The 18,982-nt window shown below is 46.0% G+C and overlaps 1 protein-coding gene across 1 annotated transcript; it reads left to right on the forward strand.

Moving 5' to 3' along the window:
- The first annotated feature begins 3,812 nt into the window (after positions 1-3,812).
- On the forward strand, positions 3,813-6,207 carry LOC139057432 (uncharacterized). Its single transcript, XM_070535687.1, has one exon. The coding sequence runs from the start codon at positions 3,898-3,900 to the stop codon at positions 6,199-6,201; it is 2,304 nt and encodes a 767-aa protein (XP_070391788.1). The 5' UTR covers positions 3,813-3,897; the 3' UTR covers positions 6,202-6,207.
- The last annotated feature ends 12,775 nt before the right edge of the window (positions 6,208-18,982 follow it).

The raw sequence follows: 18,982 nt of genomic DNA on the forward strand, positions 1-18,982 counted from the left end.
TGCAGTGACTGCCTGGTTGGCCGCGGCTGGCCGTGCGCTGCTATACGTCGGCATCACTCTCAATCAAGCGTGACGGGAACCGAGCGGTCATATGGCCCTTTCTTCTTCCTCCGAGCCCGCCTCGAGCTTGCACCATCGTGGCCTTTCATACCGATCCCTATATGACGCTTATTTTGGCGTCCGGCTAAAAACGGGGCCGAATACCCTCGTTGTGGACGCACATAAATCTCGAGTGTGTATACGGCAAGCACAACCAGAAAGTGCCATAGCGGCGTGCGCTGCGCTTGTGGGCCAATACAAAGGAACGAGCCGAAAACGTACGGCTCTGTTGTTGACTGCGGTGCACTGGGCGCGGGTATCGTGTTGCAGCCACCCGGCGTGCGAGGCCACCGCGCGCTGCAATAGTGTGTATACCTCGCAGTGGCCGAGAACGCCCTTCAAAAAGGAAATATGGGCTCCGTTTATTGAGCCTCCTCTTCCGAGTCCCAGTCGGGAGGTCAGGTTGCGGCCTCCGAAATGCGTTCGCACCGAGACGCGTATATGCGAGGAAAAAGGGACTATGCTCTATAGTTATTCGTTCACCGGCGCTTGCATAACTCTGTAATTCGATTCGAAGCGCCAGCAGGCATGTATTGAAGCCCCACCTGGAGCGATTGCCCACACCCTTGAACGTCTGTGTTTCTTTCTCTCCGGCGAGCACTTTTCTTCTCGTCATATTTTTTTTTGTTTTAATTTTGCGCGCTCTTCTGTTAGACATATATGTCAAATATATAAAGTGCTGTCGAACCAATATCGTAACTCACTGAGCTGAAAACGTGCGCTCCTGGTTGCAGCCAATCAGTCTGTCTCCTACAGAAATGTGGTTTTACCGTTTTCGGGTGACCTAAAGGCATCGACATATGTTTGGTCGCAACCGGCTGCCAAACTAAACAACGCGCTGCTTTGTCAATCTGAATACTGAAACGAAAGCAGTTTGACTGGCTACTCGTCACTCCTGTGCAATATATCTTCATTCGTTTCTTTTTCTAATTTATTCCTCACCTGCTGCGTCGTACACGTCTACTAAATACATTTGAAGAATTTCGGCGCATGGAAGAAAGTAATGTCTACATATTTTATCAGATTTAGCCCGATGTTATAAACAGCTATATAGCAGACCTACGTGTTGGACCGGTGTACGCTGTAACAATTCCTTTCACTCAATTCACAGACTGCTTTCTTATCATACCCTGCTTATGACCGGTCGTGACGCTTTTGAGTTGTCATGAGTATTCTCTATCTCTGTACCGTTCATGCTATAAGCGTTTTCTAATTGATGTCTGTTTTCCTGTGTAATGCTGCTATATGTAATATATTGGTGTAAAGGTTTTAAACAGAAATAAGGTGCCTCAGAAAAGCTGGCCAACGTTTCGATAGGAGGACCTATCTTCGTCAAAGAGGTGTTATTGTTATTGTGACCCTAGGGCGGGGCTTGAGGACCTCGGCTCGATCAAGCTTGGTTGCATTGGTGTAGGCTTTTTAAAGGGCACTGTTTGAGTGGTCCCTGTTTGATAGGGTTTCTTTAAGGTGACCGAGTCTATCTACGTAGTCTTGGTTTTCAGCGCAAATGCGACGTAGTCGTGTGTCTTGGCCATTAAAGATGCCTTGCTTGCAATGTCTGGGATGGTGGCTCGTATATTCTAGGTACTGTTGTTTGTCGAAAGGTTTCCTACACAGCGTTGTCTTTACTGCCCCATTGGTAATGTATATTGTTGTGTCCAGAGAGTGTATGCTGTCCGTTGAAGATTCTGATGTGAATTTTATTGTTGGGTGAAAAGAATTTTGAAATGCTACATATTTATCTGGACTGTCTTGACCATGTCCCCATATTATAAATATGTCGTCTATGTATCGTAAGTATGTGTGAAGCTTGTCAGTGCAGCACCGATAAGAAATCTGTTTCTAGAATCCCCATAAAAATGTTCGCGTAGGTTGGTGCAAAAGGCGTACCCATGCTTGTCCCAAGTATTTGTAGGTTGCAACTCTCTTCAAATTCGGAGTAGTTATGTGTTAGAACTAACTCAAGGAGAGACAAGTAGACTTCAATAGAGTGTTGTGCATTGTGTTTAGACAGCGTTTATTTTATCGAAGATAAACCATCGGGTATTGGAATGTTGGTGCTTCATCAACACCCTCCCATGCCCTTCTTTTTTCATTTCTTGTTCTTTCTTTCCCTCCTGGTGTCTTTTCTTTTCTCCCTTTCTGTCTTTTCTTTTCTCCCCGCCTTCCCACTCTCCCACTCTTGTCCCCTCGTCTTAGAAATCACGCTCACAGACGTCAGGCGACAGCGCTCATTCTCTTAGAAGTATCTCCATTTACCACCAGCCGCCAACGGCAACAACCACACGTGACGTCACTCTCCTAAGCCTTTAAAAGTAACGTGCCGAGGATGACGAGGCCGCCTTTGACGAAGATAGGTCCTCCTATCGAAACGTTGGCCACCCTTTCTGAGGCACCTTATCTCTGTTTATAACCTTTATACCGCAATGTGCTATTCTATCTGTCAGCCCCTTTCTTGATTTTGGATTTATATGTAATATTTGTACGCTCTGTTATGTATCTGGTAATTCATGATGGTATTGTGCATCTTGCGCCTAGTTCCCCTTGATTCTTCTTACATTGAAGCCTTACATCAGAAGTATGCGCGCCTTGCATTTGTATTTTGCTGCAAGCTGTCATTTAATGGCACGTTCACCTGGGGGTAAAGGCCCAGGGGGGCGGGAGAAAGGCGGGCGAGGGAAGACTTCCGCATCATCTATGCTGCACACTTATATCCGAACTAAATTCAACGTTTAAATTGACACCAACTTTGTAAAGAGGTAGGCAACGAAGCTAGACGCATGGCCTCATACCGCCCTCCCCTGCCCCAACACAGACAGACATGTGCACAAATTCTGGTAAGTCTTCCAATCTGTCCTTAATTACCCTAAAGCTCACTTAAGTAGACCCACTCGTTGGAACTACGTCTGACTATTCCACTGCATATGCTAAGTTGCCCATACAGCGAAGCTGTTAGCCTCTCGTGGGTCGGGCTTTTTCGTATCCACGTCCATAGGCAAGAATGTGGGCCGATCCTGGAGGTAGTGAAATACCGGGCCAACCCGCGGCGGAGGTAACACGCTTCAAGCATTCAGCAAAGTGAAGTGAAAAGTGCATATATTCGTTCGAATCACGTATACAACATATAGAATTTGTTTCAATAAAGAACCAGAACAAAACAAGCATACGAGCCACATAATTGATAAGGCGCTCTTGATAACAATGCAAAGTACGTATCGCTCACCGAATTGGTTTCCCGGTGAAGATTGCTGTTGCGAAAGCTGAAGCGGCAACGGCAGCTTGTGACGTGAGGAGTGACGTCACGTACCGTACGTATAAAGAACCAGTCTAGCAATTGATTTCATTGTTGCTGCAGTACCGCTATGGTTAGGCAACACATACTTAGGACTCCTGACAGGGTGCGCACAGGTCCTTGAAAACCTTGCAAACCCTTGAATTTGAATATTTGGTTTTCAAGGCCCTTGAAAATCCTGGACTTTTTGCTGCTCCTTGAAAATCCTTGAATTCATAGCGTAGTACATGCAAATGACTATTAATAAAAAAAACGCAGTTAAAATATTTGTATTTTCAGTACCGTGTTTTAATATGTGCGTTTCAGGCGTAAAAAATCAGTGTGTGCTAATATAGCCAATTTTGCGTGACGGTTAGCCACACTGGAGCCACTCGGCTCTGAAGCCAACTTGAGCCGATTCAATCCAATCTGATCTTGGCGCTTTGTTATGGTGGTTGACGGCATTGCATTCTGCCGTCGCTTCTGCACCCGACTTCTTGCGGCTGAAACATCTTAATGCAAAGCAAATGCCTGGGAAAAGCAAATTTCAAGGCGCGTGGCTTCACAACGAGGCTTACAAAGACTGGATTGCACTAGATACGACGAGTGAGCACCGTGCAAGATGCAGGCCTTGCGGAAAGACCTTCGATATCACCAACATGGGCGAGTCGGCGTTAAAGAGCCATATGAAGAGTGCTAAGCATGCTGGCGTCATGGAGATTGCAGCCAACAGTTCGGTGCGAAGGTACTTAGTTCCAAGTACGGGGAAACAGTCAGCCGTCCCACCTCCTTCGCAATCGGGAAATCTAGACGATGCTTGCAAGGCACACGAGCTGGTGACGAACGCAGAGATTCTGTGGACTTTGAAAGTTGTCACATCGCATTTCTCCTATCGGTCGTCGTCGGAAGCAGGCCAGCTATTCCAGCGTATGTTCCCGGACAGTGGCGTGGCCAAAGCATTTTCTTGCGGAGAGAAAAAATGTGCGTATGTGACGTGCCATGGTCTGAGGCCCTTCTTTTTATCTGCTCTGCAACGGGATATAAAAGATTGCGATTACTACGTGGTACTCTTCGACGAGTCCACGAACGACTATCTCCAGCGGAAACAATTGGATGTTCACATCCGGTTTTGGAATTCGTCTCACAAGGTGGCAACGAGGTACTATACCTCGGTGTTTATGGGGCACTCGACATCCGAAGACATCCAAGGAACGCTGCTGACTGCGCTCGAGCCTTTCCCTCTTGAGAAAATTCTTCAGATTTCAATGGATGGTCCCAATGTTAACCTGAAGTTACTCAAGAATTTCCAAGAGCACCTGCATCAAGCATACCAAGTTCAATGTCTGGACATTGGGACTTGTGGCCTCCACACCATGCACAACGCCTACAGGGCGGGTGTTACAGCAAGTAAGTGGGGACTTGACTGTCTGCTCTCCAGTCTGAGCGCGCTTTTCCATGGTTCTCCTGCAAGAAGGGAGGACTTCTCAGCAGTTACCGGTCAGGAAACGTTTCCCCTGAACTTTGTTGCCCACCGGTGGTTGGAGAATGTGCCTGTGATAGAGAGAGCCTTGCTCTTGTGGTGTGACATTAAGAAGTTTATTGCAGCTGCAAGGAAGAAGGAAGTAAGCCCCCCAAAGTGTGGATCATTTCACAACTTGTGTGAGTTTGCTAGTGATGACCTACTGCTAGCAAAGCTTCAATTTGCACTCGGTGTGGCCATGACCCTCAAGCCATTCCTCACTGAGTACCAAACGGATCAGCCCATGGTGTTCTTTCTTGCAAGAGACTTGGAAACTGTGGTCAGGAAGCTACTGACGAAGTTTCTGAAGTGCTCGGTCTTGTCTTCAGCAAAAGGAGCCACTGGTCTGCTGATGGTGGACATAGAAAGCACGGAGAACCACACTCCACTTGAAAAGGTGGATGTAGGCCATGCCGCTGAACAGACTGTCCGGAAAACTAAAGCAAGCCAAAAGGACGTGTTCCAGTTCCGCATGGAATGCAAACACTTCTTGGTCAGTGTGACAAAGAAGGTGCTTGAGAGAAGTCCACTGAGATTCCCAATCGTGAGGAATTTGTCCTCTCTGGACCCACGACAAATGTGTACTAAACCAGATGAGTGCCTGGCCAGCTTCAGAAGAGTGTTGGATGCCCTCATTACAGCGGGCAGAATGTCTGAGCACCAAAGAGACACTGTACTAGGGGAGTACACCGAGTTCCTGCAGGAAGAGATGCATAACCTGCGAATGTTTGAGAAGAACGTAAACAGGTTGGACGAGTTCTTGACTGAGCTGATGCAGTTTAATTCATCATGTGGGGAACTGTGGAAGGTTGTCAAACTTTTGCTCGTGCTCAGCCACGGACAAGCCACTGTGGAGCGAGGGTTTAGCGTGAACCGCCAGGTTGCTGTAGAAAACCTGAAGGACCTGTCGTACATTTCGCAACGTATTGTGTGCGATGCTGTGGACAAGGCAGGGGGCGTCCTTAATGTCCCTATTACAAAAGAGCTGAGGACTGCTGTATCAGCTGCCCGGCAGCAGTATGCTGCATATCTGGAAGCAGAAAAAAACAAGCAATGTGATGATGTAAGGGAATCAAAGAGGCGCTGCATTGACAAAGAGATTGACGCAATGAAAAAAAAGAAAAAGAAACTCGAGGCAACAATAGCTGACCTCCAGGCTTCAGCGGATACCTATGCCGAAAAGGCAGAAGCAGCAAATGATCTGAAGTATGTGGTCAGATCAAATAGTCTGAGGAAGGCTGCACGAAGCAAGACTGAGGAACTGTGTAGCCTCAACCAGAAGATTCAGGAAAAGCGGCAGGAGCTCCCCTGAAGTTGCCATTAGCACTTTTGCAGAATGGATTGCTGTGCGACATTGGTGCAGTGCACTGGAGTGTGTTTTTCAAGACAGAACATATATTATGTTGGTTTAGTGCAATACAATGTGTTCCTTGAAATGTTTTTCTTCGACTTTGTTCAGTAATATAATGTTGGTTTAGTGCAATACAAGCTGTTCCTTGAAATGTTCTTTTTTCGACTTTCTTCAGTAATATTATGTTGGTTTAGTGCAGTACAAGCTGTTCCTTGAAATGATTTTTTTTCGAATTTGTTCAGTAACATTATCTTGGTTTAAAGCAATATAAGCTGTTCCTTTAAGTGCTTTTTTTTCGACTTTGTTCAGTAAAATTTGTACCTGATATTGAAAACTGCTGCATGTAGCATTGTGTCGAGTCCTTGAAAATACTCCCACTGAGCCTTGAAATTCCTTGAATATCCTTGAATTTTCCCCTTTTGAGTCTGTACGAACCCTGCCTGAGGAGCAGCGTGAATACGAAGAGCGGCAAAAAGGAAACGGCAATACGACTCGTCGCGGTGTGCTGTCAAAATTACCACTACTCCCATTGCTACCATTACTCTAAAGCAATAAAGTATTGTATACGTCCCTCAGCAGTTGTAGTGGTGATTTCCAACAGCTTCACTGGACAACCACTGTGGCAGGGCCAGGATGGAGAGACAACTTTTTATTCATTGACTGATTGATCTTTGACGCACCAAAGCAACACTGGGGACTATGAGAGACGTCGTAGTAGACTGATCCGGATTGATCACGGCCACATGGGGTTCTTTAACGTGCACCTAAATCCAAGTGCACGAGAGTTCTTGCATTGCGTCTCCATCGAAATGGTATTTCCGCGGCCGGGTACCGAACCCGCCGCCTTGCAGTCAGCAGTAGAACGTCACAGCCACTGGGTCACCGCAGCAAGGGCCCACAAAGCCTACACGTTAAAAAAAGAAAAGAATTACACTAAGTCTCTCTCTCTCTCTCTCTCTCTCTTCCGTTCTTTTCTTCTTCTTTTTTTTAAGGAAGCTTCATGCATTGCCTAAAAACCGTCGGGGGCGGCATCTTTGGCGCCAGACTAACGGCTATAGCAGTTCATTCAGAAAGTTAGACACGTGCGCCTTTGATTAAACTTGTGAACTTGGATCCGTCCGTTAAAGCTCGACGGTGTATTGCCAACGCGGCCGAGTTAGAGACAAAGCCCTTCTCCGTCAGAGCAGACACTGAATGGCCTCTTTCAACTCGACGGTACACGTCGCCTATACGCATTTCTCAAATCCGGCGCAGTTGGCGGGCCCACAGGTCGGGTGTGCTCACGGGCAGTCGGATACAGAGCTGAATGCTGTTTAGCCTGATTCTATAAATCCGTACAGTGCTGCAAGAACTGAGGGCGGTACACTTACGAGTATGGACACTCATCACTCGGCTTTTGAGGGAATATAGGGAATGCCACAAAGTCCCCTGCGCATATATCTGTGGCACGGAAGCTTTTGTCTCCACAGAAACTATACCTGAACGAGATCACGAACATTTAAATTAAAGTTCCTAAGTCCTTAGGCGTTGCGCGAGTACTTAGGCACGTCTCTTAAACCTAGTATTCTGTGCTTCTAAGAGCTGTATAAGAAAACGTTAACAATGGAGAGACAGCGTGCGACAAGGTTCGAAATATTGACTTTCATTGATAACCGCAGCGGTCTATTTTACAAACGCGATACAACCACGCAATACTAAGAAGAAGAACCGGCATCAATTCACACTATAGCCACGTACTTCTCTGCTACCCAACAACACTACGGATTTAATGCCTGGCCAACTACGGATATACTAGATACCTAAATATGCTGCCCGCAGCAGACGCAGCCCCCACTTCTACTCCAAACAATATATAGCGTGCTTATTAAGGTTGCTGATATAAAGGTAAAAAATTGTGTGCTGATGAAGATCTCTGCAGAGTGCATGAGGTGCTCTTTGCGGAACGCCCACTTGTTTGTTTAACAAGCGCCTTAGAGCTACGTAGCGTGCCCGCACAGAATGTTCTGCCGTTTTGTTCAATGCTCGCCTTGATAGAGGGGCGGGCTTGCTGCAATCAAGTGCTGCATCGCGTGTTACAATGGCAACTTCTTTCTTTTTCTTTTTGTCGCCATCATTATTCTCGTTCATTCGACTGCTGCTCGTTCTTACAGAGTAAACAACCTCAAGTTTGTCGGTAGTTCACGTTCCTGCCCCTTTCGTTTCTTTCTTCCTGCATTTCTCTCTTTCTCGTTCTCTCTCTCTACCAACTTATGTCGCCAATTCTTGGTTCAAGATTTTGTATAAAGCCTGAAAGAAGGAATTTCAACAGCCAATTTTCCTGATTTCCTGGCTGTTCCTCGCCTCTCGCATCCACGTCCGTTTCGAGTTGCTCGCATTTGTACCCAGCAGTCGTAATGCTGCACAGAATTTGAGGTCATTGGCGTAACCAACGCCAGGAGACCCCGGGCCCGAGCAAGGCCTTCAAAATGAGGCTTCCGCATACGTGGTCCTTTCATCGTGTTTCTGCGTGCCAGCTGCGCTTGTATAGGAGGAGGAAAACGCTAATTACAGCGATACACACTTGGGCTTCTAACTGCATAATTGCAGGCGCTGGCTTGCTCAAAATTAGAGAGCGCTTTGTTGAGCTGCACAAAAGCGCTTTTAGAACGGCGGGTGAATTTTATCGTGGAACCTGCCTTTAGAGACGCTTCAGAAAAGGTTTCTTTTGTTTCCTCTGCGCGTTGTTTATGGTTGCGTGAACACGGGGAGCGTATTAACATTGTCCTGAAGTATGCGTTCTATACTCGCGGACAACTTTCTGTGGCTATGACGGGAAAGCTACGGGCGCCTGGCTGCTGCCCATGTGCTACCGCGCCAAGTAGTCCGGCAGCGTTTCACAGTGCTTTCGGTTGCTCGACGCAGCTTCCACGTGCGACGGTATCGCGTTTCCCCAGACGCGGAAAGCAAAATCCGCAATATAAGCACAATCAGTGGTGTGTTCTGTCTAATTTAACTGTTGCTAATAAGATATTTATGTTTTGTCTTCCCAGTCCTAAACAAACGTGGATTAGAACACGGGACTCTTTTCAGAAGCGCTCTCACTTGTGCGGGCTTTGCTCCGCAGCTTTCCCTTGATAGCCACAGAAAGTGGTCCGCGAGTATGGGGTATTAGCTAAGAATTCCCGGAGAACCATTTTTATAAGTTTACTCATTTCGTTTTCTATACGATTCCTCGCACTCCTCTCGTACATCTTTTTTTCTTATAGCGCTTTCTATCTACTTCGCATTTTTGTTTCGCGTTCCACCCATGTACCAAGCTCAAGTTTCTTCTTATGTATTTTTCTTTTTCTGCGCGCCTATGAGAGAGTGGTCACTCCGAAGCTGCTTCACACCGGAGGCATGCAGCGTTACTGCGCTCAATGCCTCCGCTGCCAACAGCGCACTGAAAAAGGACACTTAAAGGGCCCCTCACCAGGCCACATAGCAAAGTTTGGTTATACGCTGGAAGTCGTTACTTGTCCTCTAGGGAGAATTCTGCTGCAAGACTTTTTCAGAGTGGTTCATTAACAGACGAGATAGAAATATTGCACTGCCGCGAACCCCTGATTTTAGAAGGCGAGCGCCGATGTCAACAGAAACATTCTCTCCACTTGACCCATCTAGCCTACGCAAGCGAAATTCCTGCCTTACGTTCTCCCATACTAGAGTTAGAGGATCGCATGACGCATACGTCACGGGCCCAGTTATTATTTTTTACAACGAAGCTGTCTATGGATAGGATCTGGAAAAGAATGTGTCTGAGATGATGACAAAAACAAATCATCAGGTGGGCCGATCCTGGTGACTCACGCAGAAAGAATCCAAGCTCAACGGCACATATCCCTGTGGGCTCGGGGACATGTAACACGCCCTTGAACTACCCTTGTCACACGTGGGCACCAAATAGGTCCCAGGCACGAGGGGAAAACAGATGTTTTTGAAAGAATGTTTTGTACAACTTTTTCAATAATGATGGATGGATGGATAAGTACAACTTCATTGAAAGTCCGGCAATGTTCGACGCGACCCGGTCTCAGGTCTCCCACGGGGAACGTCAAGAACCTGCCTCAAAGACGCCTCACGGGCTTGCTGGACTACCCACGTCTGGATGCCGAGGTCTGAGCTGCACAGAGCGGCGGCCCACTTCGACGACAGGGTCTCCGGAGTAGCTGCTATCCTTTCTGTAATTGCATTGCACTCCCACAACGTATGTTTGAGTGTTGCAGGACCTTCCTGGCACAATTCGCACGTGTCGTCCTGATGCTTATCTGGGAAGATACCTTTCAGATGGAATGGGTTAGGGAAGGTGCTCGTCTGGAGCTGTCTCTATAGGCGACGGCCTGCCTCCTGTTCAGTTTGGGACTCGGCGGTGGGTATACCCTTCTGGCGCTTAGATATGCTTGGATTAGGTCTCTGTATTTAGTGAGCCCGTCCCGTTCTGCGAGGGGAGTCTTCGCTATTGTGCGAGAGGCGTTCGCATGTTCGGCGCGACGGGTCATGTCTCGCGCCGTCCGCCGGTGCGCCGTCTCGTTTAGGTTCGGAGCGCGTCGCCTTCCGTGGTGACGTGCGCGTGGAACCACACGATCGTCGAGCTCGCAGTTTCGGGTCTGCCCAATTTGGCCAGAATGGCCAAAGCTTCCTTGGAAATTGTACCTTTGGCGTAGTTCTGTATTGCTGTTTGCGAGTCGCTTAGTACGACTTGGAAATCCTGATCTGTGAGGGCCAGCGCGATCGCTACTTCCTCCGCTATTTCCGAGTGTTTGGTGTATAAGCTGCACGCGACTCTAATTTTGGAGTCTGTGTGTATGACTACGGCGGTGTATTTATGGCCATCGGTATATTCAGCTGCGTCGACAAATCGCGCGTTTATCTCCTGCCGAGTGAACGAAGCAGAGCCAAGGCCTTGCCTTTCTTCTGCCTCGGTTGTAATCGGGGCACGCGCTTCTTGGGTTGTTTGCCACCGTACCGATGTCTCTGTTTCAAAAATGACTGTTAAAAAAATGTCGGCGCCTACCGCGTAAACGCGCTAGTGTCACTGCTCGCGCGTTCCTCGTCGTCGTTTTCTTCCACATCTGGCTCCGGTGAGCAAAAAACCCATTCTGTAACCGTAATGATCCACCGAGTATCAAACCTACGCATTACATGACCTGCCCAGCTCCATTTCTTTCTCTTACTGTGAATTAGAATATCGGCTATACCTGTTTGCTCTCTGATCCACACCGCTATCTTCCTATCTCTTAACCTTACGCCTAACATTCTTCGTTCCATCCCTCCTTGGGCGGTCCCTAACTTGTTTTCGAGCTTCTTTGTCAGTCTACAAGTCTGTGTGTGCCCCATACGACAGCACCGGTAAAATGCACTGATTGTATACCTTCCTTTTTAATTATAATGGTAAGCTTCCAGTCAGGGTCTGACATTGTCTGCCGAATGCGCTCCAACTCATTTCTATTCTTCTGTAAATTTCCTCCTTCTCATGATCAAGGTCCCCTGTGAGTAATTGACCTAGGTAAACGTACTCCTTCACAGACTCTAGAGGCTGACTGGCTATTCTGAACTCTTGTTCCCTAGCCCGGCTATTGATCGTTATCTTTGTCTTCTGCATATTAATCTTCAACCCCACTCTTACACTCTCTCTGTTAAGGTCCTCAATCATTTGTTGTAACTTGTCTCCAGTGTTGCTGAACAGGTCAATGTCATCTGCAAATTAAAGGTTTCTGAGATATTCGCCGTTGATCCTTACTTAGTCCTAAGCCTTCCCAGTTTAATAACTTGAATACTTCTTCCAAGCACTCAGTGAACAGCATTGGAGAGATTGTGTCTCCTTGTACGACCCCTTTCTTTATAGGTATTTTCCTACTTGTGCAGAATTAAAATAGCCGTGGAATCTGTGTAGATATTTTCCAAGATATTTACGTAAGCGTCCTGTACTCCTTGATTACCTAATGCCTCTATGACTGCTGGTATCTCTACTGAATCAAGTGCCTTTTCGTAATCTATGAAAGCCATATAGAGAGGCTGGTTGTACTATGCGGGTTTCTCGATTACCTGATTGATGACGTCGATGTGATGCATTGTAGAGTATCCCTTCCTGAAACTTGCATGTTCCCCTGGTTGACTAAAGTCCAGTGTTGCCCTTATTCTACTGGAGATTATCTTGGTGAATATTTTATATGATACTGGGAGTAAGCTGATGGGCCTATAATGTTTCAATTCTTTAATGTCTCCTTTTTTGTGGATTAGTATAATGTTGGCATTCTTCCAGTTCTCGGGGACCCTTGGAGTCGATAGACAGTTTGTATAAAGGGCGGCTAGTTTTTCAAGCATTATGTCTCCGCATTTGATTAAATCAACTGGCAGTCAATCTGCTACCGCTTTTCCACGTTTCATGTCTTGCAAGGCCCTTCCAACTTCATCGCTAGTTATAGAAGGAGCCTCTGTAACCTGTTCGTTCCTACTTCGAATTAATAACTACTTCTGCTTTAGTGTGCCTTCAGCGTTTACCACCCGCATGCCCCTAATTTCGCCTGGAAGCGCAACACGCACCAAATCATCCCTAGTTCACGTCCCAGCCTCACTAACGCAGGCTGAACAAAAATATCAGTTACTTCGCGTTTTCTCGTGATTCAGTTTGAATGACCCACAACAGCTGCAGGTGTTATTGTGGAGACCAAACAAGCGGGAGGGTACGAGGACAGAAAGGGGGAAAACGGGGGAGCGATCAACAAGAGAGAGCGTATCAGCTGTTTTCTAATCCGCCGCGAACAAGTGTTGTGGAAGTTCCCGCATCAGCGGGTACAGGATACTCAAGAGCAAAAAGAGTAATACACTGGCTTTCGTAAGAACAAAAGCTGTTCGGCAGAGTATACACAAAGTACAAGACTGAATCGCCGGGTTCTCGACGAAAAGCCTATCGATGCTAAAAATACAGCCGTCGCACACAGACACAACCGCTGTTTGTCGCCCTATATATACGATCAATTACACGGCAGTTTCGAGGCGATGACTGAGTCACGGGAACGGGAAGAAAAGATGTCGGCGCGGCACCGCGAAAGGAAACGCTTCATCGATTCCGACGAGTTCGCCGACTGCCATGATCGCCTCCTCCTCATCATCGTTACGCTTTCTTTTTCTTTAATTTAAATATACTCGCGGATTCTCTCGGGAGTGTTTTATGCTGTATATAAGAAGCGCTCGATCATTTCCGCGCAAGCGGCAAGAAATTGCCGAAGACAGCCAAGAGGTGAAAAAGAGGAATAGTGCGAGACAGCGCCGGCCGCGCCGCAACTTTGGCCCACGGACCACCAGCTGCGTGGGCTCCGAGAGTTTGAAAATCGTATTTAGACTAATCGATGCACTTCCGAGAGCTCGCCGCGCACTCAGCTCGTCTCCCTTCCTTGATATACTTTGTGCTCTTTCACTCACTCCTGCAGGCCTGCGCCGTTTTTCAAACGCTGATGAAAAACGGCTATGCGACTTTCTTCTCGTGTTTCGTTCTTTTATTTCAGTTTTTATTTAATTAATATTTCTCTTTCTTCGCTCGCGCTCCCCGAAATAACACGCTCAGCTCTCTCGTCTCGGCATCGCCGCATTCCGGTAGCGAGTCGCTTTTCCCCGTTCTTTTGGGGAGCAAGCCTCCTTATCCTCATTAATAATGTCGGATTAGGTTTCCGCTCGGCTTTTCGCTACACGCTGCGGAAAAGGGGGAGGATTCGATAAATTATGGCCTTTGCGAGAGCGAGAACGTCGGGAAGCTCTGGGAGGAAATGCCTTTAAATGGCTTTCGTCCGTCAGACAGTAAAAAGGAAGAAAGAGGGACTGCAACTGTAATAATAGAAGGAGACGATGAGTAATATAAAAAAAATGGCTGTGGCTTAGGTAAGGTTAAGCCCAGGATGCGAAGCATACTAGCCTTTATTTTAGTTGTTGAACCACTGTTTAGCCTGGTGAACTGCTGTTGCTTGGCTATATTTGGTTCGGCTAGACGAAGAAACAACTCATGCATTACTTCTTCGCCTTCAAGAGTGGAACGCGACAGCGTTCCCGTCGACCCGCCAAGGGGTGTAAGACAATGGGCTACAGGGCAGCGACTACGCGCCCCGCATTGGACGCGGTGAGCGTCGAGCAAAGCAGCGTTCGGCGCGGCAACGAAATGTGCGCCTGAGCAAGAGACGCACGCCTTAGAAACAGCTCGTTTCTAAGGCAACACCGCATTCACTAGAGGCACTTTTGTACCGCTTTGAAGCATCGTACTCGTGGCTCAGTGGTAGCGTCTCCGTCCCACACTCCGGAGACCCTGGTTCGATTCCCACCCAGCCCGTCTTGCAAGAGTTGAGCCAAAGCCACTTCTCCTCTGTCGTGACGTCACGGTGTCACGTGATTTCATGGCGACACCACCGCGCCTGAGGAGCTGGGTTGAGCTCTCGTAATATGCTTCGCATAAAAAGAAAGAAAAAGGAGTGGTCAACCACGTTAACGAAGTGCACGAAGGAACAGCGGCCTGTCAAAGAAACAAAATTACTACTAATAAAGTTTTGTCGGGGGGCAGTACACACAGTGCTGCGGTTGTGTGGTTCCTCCTTTAGAAAGTTAACTTTTGGTCCGTCTTGCTACGTGCCACGGAGACACAATTCCCTTAATGTTGCCTGTTTCACATCGAAGGAAAAGGCAGTAGCCCTCACCGATAAATACTTCCGTTAAATAAGATATTACAGTGGAGTCGGAGGTACGTGTGTGGGCGGAAGTAGGAGGAAGGTGAAGGACGGGGAGAGGAGGGGGGTGCCATATCTTGGGGGGGGGGGTGCACCTGTCACCCTGTATCGTCAATCAAGCAACTCTGTGGTGGCCAATTGACTGCCTATACCAGACTTGTACAGTTTACAGAAAAAAGAAACCGACTGCAATTACAACTACTTTTCACGAAAATTTAACTGATTGCAGTTACCGATTATTGACCCACGAGAACAATTGAGCAGTTACTAAAAATTAATCGATTGCTTTAACTTTACTTTCATCTCTACAATTATTAACAGTGCACATATAAACTAAATAGAACGAGCTCGCCTGGCTTCTTTAGTGCGTCGTCTGCAACCCTTAATTCACACGTTATCTTCACCATTTCAAAATTTTCTTCAGTTACCTTCCCTCATTTTCTTGTGACGATATCTGGTAGCAACACTCACTCACAGAAAACTCACTCAATGTGCTCGCTGAAGAGGAGGACTGTGTTATAACGTAGTATCGCGCTCACAAGACTGTTACTCAAAATGTCGCGATGATCGGGACTGGGCCCTCTATGCGCGTCATTGTTGCTGGAGCTAGGGGAAGGCGCTTCCGATAGGCAAGACCAGTGAAAAGTTGAGAAAAAAAAAGAAACGACTATATATATGTAATTCACTCGCATCAACATTTGATGTATCCATCGATATCGAGCCATGAAAGCGCCGCTTAAGTTTGCCGGCCAATATATGGTGGACATTCAGTGGTTAGCCATTTGCACTCAAACGATTAATTGTAAAGGACGCCATCGAACGTTCATGCTCATCGAAAAGGTAGTCAAGTGTGTAATGTAATTTAATATAAAGCTGCATAGTATACAGTCCTAAAAGTACTCTTCGTGTATTACAACCACAGTAATAGGTGTACGCAAGTCACGTTCATATCAAAAAGATAGAAACATGCGCTTAACGGCTAAGATTTTTGTCCATGTCAGAGAAGTTATACACTGCACTAAGCGAAAAAGCATTAAGCAGCAGCTCTTGCAGACTACGAACTTGCCCCTCAAAAGCACTTCCAGAAGAGAGAAATCAATTTATTACAAGAGAAACGCTTATAGGTCGGACTTCCAAAAGAGGTGTGCAATTCTTAAAGCCCCGATGTTCAGGTGATCGAGGCATAGCTGCAGCATTGCTGATTGCCGGTAAGTAACCCATGGAGAAGTGTTTATCCAACTGAATGCTATATATAGTTCTCGCTGAATTTAAGTGCCCAAAGCTACGTCGCCTGTTATAGCTTGTTTCATCGAAAATGTAACTGGTTACATGTAATTGGTTACTGAAAAAAGTAATTGAATTACAGTGAGCGCTGGCAAGGTAATCAGTAAACTACAAAATTACCAAAAACTTAATTGATTACAAGTAATTAATTGCAGGTAATTCGTTAAGCCCAAGTCAGCTGCTTCCCCACTCCTTGAGTGGGGAAGCAGCTGATTTGAGTCTTATCACATGAAAGTCGCATTGTGTCGCAAGGAGCCCCAAGTATTTAAAAAAATATACATTCTGCAATCGTATCTGCGGTGATTATAACTTATTCATGACGTTTATACGCCGCCATCTTGCCAGCATATGTAAGCAAAGGTCTGCGGGCAGTGCGCTTTCTTTACCCGCGATAGCCGCTGGATCAGAATTTTCAATCGCTATAATACAACATGTGCAGTCAAAATAAAAGATGTTATAGTTTCCATACGACGCGCAGGCATGAATATGTATCCTGAAACGCACTGCTCTATATGCGTCCTCGTATATCGCATAAATACCGCCGCGGGTACCTTTGTAAGTTAGAATCCTGTATTCATCCGATTTTTTTTTTTTCCACCAACGAATGCTCTCTTTATACGAAGAGATGCTTCGAGCGTCCGAGTGTTGCAAGAATGTTCCAAATTATCGCAGGTTTCCTTCAGGAAGTTTTACAACCGGGCTGTAAGGTCCAGTAGCGGCCTTTCTCGAGAGGGTTAACTACATCTGCTTTGTTTCTTTAAAGTATGCTGAAATATTCCAGTATTTTATTTATTTATTTACACTCATACCCACAGCGCCATTTAAGCATTACAGTGGGGGGCGGGGGGGGGGGGGGGTGTTACATCAATATAAACAGCTTATGGCATCCAATAAACAGCATTAATCTATACAATACAATGAAAAAAAAGGCAGGAAACGACATCATACAATTAACTAATAAAGCACTATGTAATGATAGCAAACTCTACAATTACTATATACTGTAAAATAAAGAAGACAATTTCAAAGAGCATTTGCAAAATGTTCATTATTAAGTATGCCAACTACGGCAGCAGGCAGTCGATTCCATTCTAATATGGTTTTGGGGAAAAAAGTGCTCTTTTGAAAAGCTTAGTTCTACAACTGCATTCCCTAACCTTGAGCTCGTAATCTGTTCGTCTGGATAAATAATGTGCCTGAAGAATATGCTTATTATGGTCTATTCCAATTAGGCCATAAAATATATTGTGAAAAAGTTTCAAGCCTCATGCTTGCCTTCTCTTTTCTAAGGTGTTCCATTTTAATGCTTGTTTGGCATTAGTAATACTAAGGTTTCTGTCGTAGTTGCCGATTACGTACCGTGCTTCTATATCCTGAACTCTCTCAAGTTTATCTCGCTCGGTACCCGTAGGACGGTCCCATACTCTAAAATGGGTCTAACATAGCTTTTGTACAGAAGATCACGAGCCTGCTGGGGAAAGAGTTTTGTATTACGCCGTAGAAATCCTAACACTTTGCATGCCTTTGCTGTAATGAAATCAACGTGCCTGTGCCAACATATGGACGGTGTGAGGAATGCACCCAAGTACTTGTACTCGGAAACAATCTGCAATGGGGAACCGGATAGATAATATACGGCTTCTGGCATACACATTTTAGTAAAGCGCACGTGGACAGTTTTCTCTGTGTTTATTTGCATATGTGACTCTCTGCACCAGTTTTGTAGTTTAACTAAATCATTTTGCAAAATAACAGTATCGGCAATGCTTGTAATTTCCCTATATATTATCAGATCATCAGCAAACAATATTACGGAAGAAACAATAGTGTTGGGAAGGTCATTTATAAATATTAAGAAAAGTAATGGGCCCAATACCGACCCCTGGGGGACGCCAGACGTTACGCGGGCCGCACTAGATTCTGCGCCATTTACCACTACATGCTGAAACCGCAAAGGAAGGTATTCCTGAATCCATGCAGTTACTTGTTCATTGATATTAAACCAACGTAGTTTACATACAAGCAATGTGTGATCCATCAGGTTGAAAGCTTTTCTAAGATCTACAAACACCGAGTCAACACAAGAACCAGCATCCAGTGCACCACAAACTTCATGAATGAATTCTGTTAATTGAGTTGTACAGGAAAGCCCTTGCCTGAAACCATGCTGTTTCTGATTCAGGAGGTTATGATTGGTAATGTGTGTCATTATGTTACTGCACAAGACGTACTCTAATACTTTGCAGACAATACTTGTTAGAGATATCCGTCTGTAATAGCTGACTAGTTCGCGAGGCCCCGATTTATACACTGGCACAACGCACGCCATCTTCCATTCGTGTGGTAGGACCCCGGTGTTCAATGACTTCAAGTACAGTATCTTAAGAAAGGGAGGGATGAACGACGCACACAATTTGAGAAAAGCGCCTGTCAATCCATCAGGCCCCCCTGCTTTGCTGGAATCTATACGTTCAAGAAGAGACCGTATTCCACTTTCATCCATAATTATATCATCCATGTTTTCAATGACCTCATTAGCAGACGGATGCGGAATTGCGCTCGAGGCACTGGGTGAGGAAATGGAAGCAAAAAACTTGTTCAAGCAGTTGGCTTTTTCTAAGTTATTTTCTATTTCCACTGCGTCATGCTGAAGTGATGTAATACATACTTTGTCTTTTCTATTACATTTGACAAGATTCCAGAATAGCTTTTTTGTTGTTTGAAATCGAGAA

The sequence above is a fragment of the Dermacentor albipictus genome, chromosome 1 (assembly GCF_038994185.2).
Source record: "Dermacentor albipictus isolate Rhodes 1998 colony chromosome 1, USDA_Dalb.pri_finalv2, whole genome shotgun sequence".
Classification (NCBI taxonomy): domain Eukaryota; kingdom Metazoa; phylum Arthropoda; class Arachnida; order Ixodida; family Ixodidae; genus Dermacentor; species Dermacentor albipictus.